We start from the raw sequence: 12,112 nt of genomic DNA on the forward strand, positions 1-12,112 counted from the left end.
CATACATTATATATTTTTAGAGTTTTAAGCAAATAAAATGATAAAAATGTGAACATCATAAAACAACATTTTCGGTAAGATTTTGTAACGACACCCCCTGATTTTTAAACATTCGTACCGTGTTTCTGTTAAGAATTTTTTAATGAAATTTGGAAATTAGCCAAAAGAGATGTCATTTTTAATAATTTTGAGTGTTCGAAATTCATTTGACCACTCGTTTTTTTGTTGTGTTAAAGAAAAGATTTTAAAATGATGAGTATTGAAAGTTTTGAAAAAAATTTTCTTCGGACACTCATTATTAAATAAAACAATCTTTTTACTATGTTTATTCGTTAAAAAGATGATTGGACAGGGGTTTCTCTAGTGGTACGTAGCAATTTAAAAACATAATATCCAAAAAAATCGTTATGAATTTGAATCAAGACTTCTGTAATAGTAGTGATAGTAGCAGCAGCAGCAGCGATAACATTGCGTAAACAGGCGTTTGTTTTTGTTTATTTTTATTCCAAATCGATTTTTTTTAATTGAAAATCTGATTATAAAAAAAATTCTTACATGTTTAGTTAGAGCTATTTTGTTATCAACCATAAAAATATTTAAAAAAATTGGGTAGTAGTAAATTTTAAAATATTTTAACAAGCGAAAATGTGAACTATCATTGTTTTGGTTCACGTGTACGAACGGTACACACACTTCTAATTTTCGTCCCTTAAAAAATGTTTTCAGTGAATTATTATCGAATGGAAACTAATCTACCCGATTATTAAAAAAAAAAAAATAAAAATAAAAATAATCAATATTTAAATATTTGTAGGAGGTGCTCAGTTAAAAAATAACAACGGTAGGAAAAGACATGAAATGTAATTAAAAATCAAAATAACATTAATTCAAAATTTTTAACAATTTGCCAACTTTAGCAAAAACTTGTTTCTTTTTTTATATTTAAATAGAATTTAAATACTTGATATTTTTCCAAGCATCATGTTTTCTGTTAGAGGGATGTCACCTTTTTAAATAACATTTATTTTTGTCTGTTTGTCGTAATTCTTGTAAAGTTTCACAATTGGTATCAAACACCCTCTTAAAAAAAACTCGCTTAATTCTATGTCTAATCCTAGGTACGAGTGGCAAGCCTAGCCTTAACAATAACGCTAAGTACAAGTGGCAGAGCTCCCCACTAAACAAACTTCCTCTGTGAGCTCATATAAACGTAAAAAAAAAGAAAGCATAAAAAACGTTTAAAGAAAAGTGCACATGATTGATCCCCCCCCCAATAAATTGGTCAACTGTCCTAAAACGCTAGGATAGTCTTAAAATGGGGAATTATTTTACATTTGTTTTGTTTTTATCAAGTTTTCAGGATGTTTACACATAATTTTCCTTAGCCCTATCATTAACCCAAAGTCAGAGTGGCAACCTCCCTACCTTCTCATAATTGCACAAAGACTCTCTTAAAACCACGCATAATCACCTTTTAGAAAACAAACAAACAAACAAAAAAAACACCCAGGATTTATCTATCATAGGAAAAAGGGGGGCAGGGGTAACTGCCTTAAAATGCTCGAATGATTCAAAATGGGAAATCATTTTACATTAAATTCTAAAATAATTTTTATCTTGTTCACATGCAATTTTCTATAAAGGTAGAATCACATATTTTAGAGAGGTGGTCAGATGGGGGAGGGGTAACAGACAGTATTAATCTACAATAATACAAAAGAAATATTGCAATATATTCATTTTTAACCAAGCCTAGATTTCGATTTCAGTTTTTGGCACATAAAATGCATTACAACTAAACTTTGAGTTCTTTAACTTCTTTTCTTTTAATGAATACATGGCATTTTTAAGCAATCGCAGCATATTTATGTGAATTTACTGCAGATTATTTGGAAACCATTAATTTCTGGAGATTTTCAGTAGCATAATCAGATTCCTTGCACAAAAACACACTTATATGGCAAATTTCATTGCTTAGTCTTGTGTTTTAACAAAGATATAGCATTTTTACTGAAAAAGTAGTGCAAAAAATGTGACAAAATGCATATGGTCTTAAAGAGGGAAAAATATCCAAACATGTAGGGCATAAAAATAGTCATAACTTCCTTGATTTTAATTGGATTTAAAAAATTTAAAAAGATTCTTTCTTAGCTTATCAAGCTCTTTCTATATATACCAATATTGAAATATTTTAAGCCATTTAAATTTTTTCATGTGTATTGCTAGTTACAGCCTCTTTCATCTCTTCAATTGTCTCATAACGACAGCCTCTGAAATTTTCCTTCAGCTTATGGAATAACCAAAAGTCACAGGGAGCAAAGTCTGGACTATTAGGGAGGGTGAAAAACTGTCTTGATGCTCATCTTGGTCCAATAGTCTCTATGACAAGGATGGAGTTGTGGACTGGTGCATTGTGGAAATGCCACTGATTCGAATTGAAGAGTGCTTGCCTCTTCTGACGGAATCTCTTCTTGAACTCCCTTAAAACCTCAAAATAATATTCCTTGTTGACTGTCTGTCCAGTGGGAACCGAGTGCATGTAGATCATGCCTGTGCTGTCCAAAAAAAAAAAAAAAAGAAAAAGAAAAAAAAGATCATCATAAGTTTCTGGATGAATTTTCTCTGTCTGGACTTCATGGGTCTGGAGAGCTAGCATGCTTGCACTGGGAATTCTGTCTCTTGGTCTCTGGGTCATAGCAGTAGATCCAGCTTTCATCACAGGTCACCAGAGCATCAAGAACTGTGGGATCTGAATTAGTCAGCTTGACCATTTTCCTGCTGTCATGACAATGTCTTTCTTTCTTATCTTCTCTGAGCACTCTTGAAGCAAATTTTTCCCAAATTCAATTCCTTATGAATAATTGTGTGTACAGTTCCCACACTGATATCAAACTGTGCACTTATTGTTTCTATAGACACATGACGGTCCTTATCCGTGGAATTCTTTATTTGGCCAATCAACTCTGGTTTTCTGACTTCCTTACTCCTCCCACATCATCCCTCACAGATTCCAAAAGCAGTCTGAAGCATTCCATACATTTCTGTGGGTTTTCCAAGTTTAAACAAAATTTTATTGCATGTCATTCTTCTAAAGTGTCCTCACATCCGGATTGCATTTTTGAAATTCACCAGCTGTGACAATCATTCTTTAGTAGGGTGTATTCCAATTCCTGCTGGAGCTGTTCATTTGAACCTGCAATCATAAAAATTGATCAGTAATCTCATAAGATATATAGCAATAACATTGCATTTTCCAGAGATTATGACAATTTGAAATGCCTGTACAAAAAGTCTGGAAACTTATTGAAGACACCTTAAATAACTAATTCAACTTATGACTGACTGGCTTTACGACCTTAATGAACTGTAAATACAACTAGAAAAAGCTGTCTTTAAGATTAAAAAAAGATTTTAAATTAACTGAAATGGTAGCAATAAGAAATGATACGATGTGTATTGAGATATTACAAATAGTATGAAAATTTAAGGAAATTAAAACAGCTAGAAAATACAATGTCTAAAAAAAATAAGATGAAAAGACAATGTTGAATTTTTATGCAAACTTTTAGAAAAGTACAGTGCATATAGTAATATAGTTTACAGTAATAATATGTACTCAGCGTTATGCTTATACCTTGTTAGAAATGATGAAACCGTAATTTAACATTGGACAACTTGCATTCAAATCGCTTTACAACTGGTTGATCATAAATTGATAATAACTTGTATATTACTGCCAAGATATATGCAACACATTCATTGCCGGCTAAAAACGATCCCCCTCCTTTTTCTTTTACCTGTTTCATATTGCAGCAAGATTGGTTAGACATGTAGCCACTTTGTGAAAGGAGGTGATCCAAGGGATACTATGAAAAGGTATAAAAAGAATCAAGAATGGGGCATCAGCATTTTCTGGTTGGAGCACTTCAGGTGATGAACAATAGTCCCACCCACACTCCTTCCCAAAGAAGATATACCTAAGACCAAACTGGACCGTTTCATTCTGACAAAGAACAGGCCGATGGTTCAAGACATTTCCAGCATTATCAGAATGATGTTTAAGCGGACCTCGGTTTGTATGATAATTGGTCAGAAATGCCAGAAACTTGACCCTCCCCTTCCCTAATATCATGATAACGGTTGTTAACATGAAAAAAGTTCTCTTCTTTTTAAATATGTCCAAGCATCTTATAAATAGCTTCATCCATCTGTCTGCTTAAGTTTGAAATTGCATTAAAGAATATTTGTTTTTTGCATCCACCCCCCCTGTTTTTTCTTTATATTTTGATTTGCTCATTTTGTTTTTCTTTTTTTTTCTTTTTTTTTTTTCAGACAGGAGAAGCGCCAATGGGGGTGCGGGTTATTCTGTGGGGGTGCTATGTTATATGCATGCCGCACAGTCATGCCATTGTGTGTGGTCTCACTGGCCAAAGAATTACATTGGGATAAAACAGAATCGGTCAGTAACAGTTTTTTCTTATAAATTTAAATCTTCAAGGGAGATAATTATTGAAAAATATGCTAAAAATTATCTCCCTTTTGTAATCTAATAACGTGGTCATAAACCGAAATGATTAAAACAGAAAATTTGGTGCTTCTTGACATAATATGTTTAATGCATTCTAATTTTTGGAATAAATTACTTGTTATGGAAAAAAAAAGCGGTACCCAAATTTTACAGAAAACAATTCAGTAGTCTTTTGTTTTGTTTTTTAATATTCGATTCATCAAATTTCTATCATCATTTATATTCTGCTAAACAGAAATTTACCATTTGCACGCACACACACACACACACACACACACACACACACACACACACACACTAAAAAAAAAACAACTATTATATTTAGCCTGATATTAAAAATAAAATGGCGACTCTAAAATCATCTCTTGATTCAAATGAAAAAAATTGAATTTTTTAAATAATAATAATAATAATAAAGAACTACTGGATTGTTGGCATCCCATTATTTTGTTTAGTTACTATTTTTCTTTTTCACCATAACAAGTAAGTATTTTCCAAAATTAGAATTTTATTTAGTGTATTTACTTAGAATGTTATTTAAAGAAACACTGAAAATTCTTTATATTTGCTATAAAATTAAATTTATTAAGATAATGTTGTTTTAATCTTTATTAAATTAATCAATTCAAATAACTTTTACAATTTTCAATCTTTTAATACATGAGAATTTTAACAACAAAATTGATTTTCTAGTTGACAGTTTAAATTCTTCCAAAGTCAAAGTAATGCGCATTTTTTTTCCAAACATCATCAAAACATTAAAATGGCTGACATATTTTTTAATAAATGCATTCTGGTAGATTTAATTTCCTTAAATTTTTTTTTTCAAATAGAATAGGATTTAAAAAATTCTCTTTCAGTAAATGTTCAATTAATTGTAAAAACAAACCAATTGTTTTTTTACACTTTAACATAGGTATGTCACAAAAATGGGCACAAAAATCTAATGGAAATTTTGGCACAGGTTAAAAACATTTTAGATTTTAATAATATTAAATGCTATTGTTAACATTTAGTAAGATTGAATGAAAATATAAATGTTGAATTGAGAATAGGAAATAAACTGACTTTAGATGAGGATTCAATTTTCAAGAAATTAAGAAAAAGAAATATTCAAAATTTCTTATATCATTAGCATAGAATATTTTTGAATAGAAAACATTTGTTGTAATTTAAAATGTTAAATTTACTTAAAATATTTATCATTGGTTTCAGAAAAGATTATTTAAAACTTTTAAGTAAATGAAGGTGTTCATCTGGATGTTAAGATTGAATTTTCATCTACAATTCTTTTTTTTTTTTTTTTTTTTTACTAATTGTAAAAAATTTCTCGAGAGAACAGATTAAAAAAAAATGAATCAAGGAAATACTAATAAATGCTTCAAATTATTTCACCTTAAATTCTCTATTTCAAAAATTAATTTGTTTAAAAGATATTTTGATATAAATTCAAGTTTCCATTTTTTCTAGAATAATGCTTCCTACAAGATATACTATTTATGTATTATGATGCATTTTCAAACCAAAGAAAAACTTTTTTAAAAGTCACAATTTTAGAAAAGCACTTAGAGTTACAAAAAAAAAAAAAATCATGTTAAAACAATTGCCCACTCTAAAATTTTTATGACTGATTATTTTTTATACTTTATATTATTGATTAAGCACCACATTTTCAAATCATAAATAGAAAATGTTTAAAAGTTACAAGTTCGATTCTTAGAAGTGGAATGGAGGGGCATCATGCTAAAAATTCTGGAAAGGCATTTGAAAATCTAATTATTTTAACTAAACCCCAGTTGAAAAATCAAGTAAGATGAACATTTTCGGTTAAACATAAAAAACTCTACAGTATTGTGAAGAGTTAAAACAAATTACAAAATATTGCCCAACTGTATTGTATACATAAATGTGAATGTATATTTTTTTAATTTAAACTAAAAAAAATAGTCTAAACTGAAAATGTTTTAAATCTAAATGTGATTTCTCTCTCTCCTTTTGTAGGGCACTGTTCTATCTTCGTTCTTTTGGGGTTATACTATGACTCAGTTCATTGGTGGTTACTTGAGTGATCGCATTGGGGGAGATGTTGTTCTTCCCATCGCTGCTGCATTTTGGTCACTCATCACATTCTGGACACCTCAGCTTATTTACATAAGCAAAGACAAACAAGTCACACTCAATATATTAGTTTTATCCCGGGTTTTACTGGGAATATTTCAAGGTCAGTACATCAAACCTCCACCATTATACACTTTCTTTTTTCTTTGTTTTTTAATATTTTATCAATTTTAAGTTGAGGAATATTCAGATTAATATTTTCATCTTGGTTGTTATTTTTATAATCTTTCAGCTGATGCGATCTCTGAACGTCTTCAGGTGTATTTTTTTAATTTGGGAAACTTTGTCAAACTCACCTGAAGATGGTTGGGGGTAACATTGTCCAAAACATAAAAATACTAACGAAAATGAGAATAGTAGTCTGAATAATCTAATTTTTTTACAAGTATTGGGACAATGAATCTGAATCAGGAATCAAATAAATCAGAAATTTTGGGGGATATTAGAATAAAAAAAAAATGTGGCTATTTTCTGATGCCCAAAACGATTCTTTTTATTGTTTTTATTTCTTCATTTTTCATTTAAAACTTAATTTTTAATGGCTCAAATTCATGATGAAATGATAAATATTTATTTATTTTAAACTTCCAGTAAAACTAAAATCTACGTCATACCCACAAGTTTATTTTTATATTTGCAAAAATATATGCACATTTTACATGGATTTTTGCAGTAATCTGCGCCCCCACCTCCAACCAAAACAACTTTATATTTAGAAATTTAATCGTGATAGGGAATTTAGAACAGAATCTGTAATTGTATCGGAATTGGCGAAAAAATATTGGAATTGGCTGATCACTAATTTTTACTGTTGTTTGATATTCAGTGTTTTTATTTTTCACATGTAAAGAAATTATGAAAGAAAAGTTTTGTTTGTAAAAAGTAAACCTGATCCTAGATGAATATTGATTTGTATTTGCTTACATTTTGTCAACAGAGGATAACTGAAGAATCTTCTTATTGTTAAATGATTAAAATTCAGGTTTGTAGCTAGTATTCACAGATCAGTGTTTTGATCTGTTACCACCCCCCTCCCCCCAACATAATATAGACTGTTTGGAACTTCGAAAGTAAGAATAAATTGATTACAAAACGATTTATCTTAAACCAACTGAGATAAATCCATCATCATTTTGCAATTTTGGTCCATTTATTTTAAAGTAAAAATTATCATTTCAACTTAAAATAACCTAAAATTTAATTTACATTTTAAAAGTTAAGTAATTTAATTGATTGGTTTGATAAGTTTTAAATTTTGAATGATTAAAAACAAAAAAAAAAAACTGAGTTTATTATAGCAAACATATTTTCATTACATTTGCTGAAATATTTTCAATACTTTTAATAGTGTTTTTTTTTCTAACTAGGTTGGTAGTTGCAGATTTATCCATTGCTCACATTCATTGGTTGTTCTTACACAATTATTGGCAAGGTCCCATTCTCAATTAAGTTTTTCTCCTAACTAGTAGGTAACTCCTTGCTGTGCTGAGTGAACAAAATCAGTGATAGAAGCAGAAAAAAAAATTTTTGCAAAATACTTAAGTTTGGTTAGTTAAAAACTTAAATTTTGATTGGTTAAAGAGATCTCGATAACCAAACAGAAACAGTTGCTCTGGGAGCCAAGTATCTATCAAATATCTAGGTAAACAAGAACACAAAGACACTCAGAGAAATGATTACAGCTTGTCAAACAGACCTTTGTCACCCAGGAAAATAAGTACAGCTTGCCAAATAGATTCTCGTTACTAACAATGAGTGAACAAACAAAATTAACCCTGGTTGTATGACCAAGGGTCATTGACAGTCAAAGACAATACACGGTTATCGATATCACAGATAACCCCAACTTAATATTCTACTTGTTCCTTTCTTAGTTTGTGTGAAAAAGGCCTAATACAATTTTTGAAAGCCAAACTGCTTAAAAAAAGGCCAAATTCCTGAAATTTGGCCCTAAAAAGCCAATTTTACAATCTTGGATAAGAATAGCTAGTATTGACCTTCCTTTGATGTAGCCTCATTTTCGAATATCATAATATATGATCATTATTGTAATGGTGTGAGAAAGGAACACATAATTTTGACATGCAGTGCTTTTTCATCGAAGAAAGAAGTTAATGAAATGTTACATAAAAAAATAAATATTTGAAAGAAACAGGGCAAAAAGAACAAAAAAAAAACAAAGATGCTGGACTGAAGAAGTAAATTAAAGATTATCTCTTACAATGTGATTTTATTTGTATTGAACTATGTAGCACAATATTACTTTCTGAGTATTTATTAATATTTAATAATTTATCTCATTTGGGTTAGTTGTATATTTAAAATACAATAACTCCATTATAATCAGCAACAAAATAAATTGGTAACCGAAACCTATCAAGAAATATCTTTCTCTTGACAAACAAAAACTGGCTATTTGCAATCAAGGCCTACATAATATTATCAAGGATATGGATGGCTGAAGGATGTCAAAATACTACTATCATCTTGGAGAGCATTGAAGCTTGACTATGATTGCTACTGTTTATTATAAAAGTTGTAGACTAAAACTGAATTTTCATTAACACCTTAAACAGATTACCATTTTCTTCTAATATTATTAAAAAATAAATGATTGTACCATGTTATTCCTGTATATTATAAAAGTAAACTTGTCTGTCTGTGGAATGGTCTCTACAAAACTACTCTATCAATTTTCGGTCTACAGACTTGAAACTTGACATATGGAGGGGTCTTTGAACCTGTGGAATAAATCAATTTTGTTTTTAATCGGTAAAAAGCTGATAAGAGGTCAAAATGGTCTACACATGCACAAATATACATTTATATATTTAACTGCATTAATTTGTCATGGTTTGATATGCATGTGTCGTTAGCTCAGATAGTAGCGAATACTGCTAAAGAACAAAATGTTTTGGTTTCAATTCCAACTAATGGCAATGAAGTCATATCTATTTTTAAAAAAGTTTTGAAATCACTACTATATAGTGGGTATAATATAATAATAAATAGAGAATTGGCTCTATAATAATACATATGAAATATACATAAATTAAGATATATTTAACTAGCAATACCAGAAACCATAACTTTCAGCGTTGGACAAGTGGACAAGGCACACACTGCTACTTAATTTGACACTCATAGTTTTTAAATCAATAATAAGTACATTTCTTCTACCTCCATCAAAATAAAACTTATATAACTGGATTCATAATAAAATTTACTTTAAAATGGTATTTTAATATTTTTGTTGTGATTTGTATATTCAAAGAAATCGCTATTTAAATTAGATGATTAATGATGAAACCTGTCAGCAGATAGATCACTTTTTATTAACGATAAAACCTGTCAGGCGGTAGATCACTTTTAGCAAATAAGCAGTCTGGGTGTGTTCACATAAATACTCGTAGCGGAAGTTGTACCTATTGACGATGTTTCTAGTTTTTTTAGCTAATTAGGAAAAAAAAATGTCTTTGCTACGGAATTTGAACACAACACGTACATCTTTCCAGTCAAAAGTTAGAATATCTCAAAGTTTACGCTTTGTAGTACAAAGATAAGTAAAGATAGAAACTGTGTTCAAAAGCTATTTAATAGTGAATATATTAATTTCTTTTGTCCTAAAATTTGAAAAAAATTGGATAAAAACTTTTTATGCTAGTCATTAGAAATACTGACAAGCGCTTATAAAAATGAGAATTTTTGTGCGTCGTGGCACACACACACAAAAAAAATCTGTAAACACATGTTCATCAACTAACTTACGAACATAAAGTATTCATTTTATTTTTATTATTTAGAAAACAAGTTTTTAATTATGAGCAGGAAAATAATATTAAAAAAAAAAAATTTGAAAAAGAATGACCGACAATGACCATGCTTTTAAATGAGTTAAACACGCACAAATCACTTATCAAGTTAAGTAAAAGAATAACTTTTATTGGGTTTGTTTTACAATCCACAGAGGTATGAAAAAGTGGCCAAAAAACAAATTTATAATAAATAAATGTTACCAAAACAAGTACTTGATAAATTTTTGGTGTTGTAAATGTTTTTTCTATTCAAAACCAAGTAGTGTTGAGTGTTACATGAGAACAAGAAAAAAATGGCTGCAATGTCTCTTGAAGACTTAAAAATAAAAAAAATTATACAAAATAGTGGTAGAAACTCACCTGATAATTGTCACGGAACCATTAAAAATGAAATTTAATTATCCTAATTAGTTTAACAAACTTGAAAATATAATTGTAATCTGTATAAAATTTCCTTCCATTTGATATGCTATAAGCCATATTTTGTTCATTTCTTTGAATTGTATTGTGGTGGCCATCTTGGATTTCCTGGTTGCCATCTTGGATTTTTCACGGTATAATGATGACAAAGGATAAAGTCAGAATAACATTTCGCATCATGATAAAGTCTTACCTCCCATTTTTTAAACAGTTTTTTTTTTTATGATGCTTCTACTGGAAGCCATTAAAATGAAGCTTAATTATGCAAATTAGTATGCTAATTAGCTTAATGTACTTGAAAACATAATTCTGATCTGGACAAAATTTCCATTAATTTGATATGCTACAAGCCATATTTTGTTAATAATTTCTTTGAATCATGTCATGGTGGCATCTTGGATTTCCTGGTCGCCATCTTGGATTTTTCATGATGTTATAATGGGAAATGATAATGCCCATCAGAATATTCCTTCCTATGATGATGAACCATTTTTACTTACCATTTTTTTTTTAGCTGTTTTTTGATGTTTTTACTTAAAGCTGTTAAAATGAAGCTGAAATATGCTAATTAGTCGGTAAGTTATCAAGTGAAATGGTTGTAAATAACGCCAAGTGAACCTTCATGGTATTCTGATATGTTCAAAATTTCATCATAATATCTTAAAAAGATCTGAAGATACAGTTTTTTTAAAGATGGGTTAGTTTGTAAATTGTGCAAATTTACTACCATTTTCAGTCACAAGCTTATACGCATTTAAATCAAGGCAAAATATCCAGTGAACCACACATTTTTTGATACTTTGAATGATCATAACTCCAGTTCTAATGGGCAGATTTAAAAAAACTAAAGACATTATTTGTTTTTATGCTCTTTTCAATAATGCTTGATTGGAGTTTATTCAATCTAAAGAAAAAAAAAATGGTGTGGTATTGCTAATTTAAGTGATTTTTACAACCAGGCAACACCAGGCAGTGTGCTATTGTCAATATGTTCTCCACTACAATTTAATTAATAAATTATTTAGTCCGGCTCAGACTACTAATCACTTAAAGATATTAATCAAGGGGAATAACTAATTTTAAATTGAAAAATATAATAGTTGTCTACCATTTAGTTTCAAGTAAAGCAAAAAATAAACATTAAAAACTAAAAATAACCTCATTGCATCTCGGAGAGGTACAACTTTGTGTTCCAGAATTTATTTTTCTACATATTCTCAATGCACTTTTG

The 12,112-nt window shown here is 29.5% G+C and overlaps 1 protein-coding gene across 1 annotated transcript in view; it reads left to right on the plus strand.

The window, feature by feature from the left end:
• The window catches only part of LOC145279684 (voltage-gated purine nucleotide uniporter SLC17A9-like), a 105,289-nt gene that overhangs the window by 69,048 nt on the left and 24,129 nt on the right, over positions 1-12,112 (plus strand). Inside the window, exons 2-3 of the mRNA XM_080130958.1 lie at positions 4,333-4,459; positions 6,530-6,749. Coding sequence (XP_079987084.1) covers positions 4,333-4,459; positions 6,530-6,749 — 347 coding nt within the window. The remainder of the gene's footprint in view (positions 1-4,332; positions 4,460-6,529; positions 6,750-12,112) is intronic.

This window comes from Euprymna scolopes, chromosome 7, assembly GCF_053919585.1.
Source record: "Euprymna scolopes isolate OS-2025 chromosome 7, ASM5391958v1, whole genome shotgun sequence".
Taxonomy (NCBI): domain Eukaryota; kingdom Metazoa; phylum Mollusca; class Cephalopoda; order Sepiida; family Sepiolidae; genus Euprymna; species Euprymna scolopes.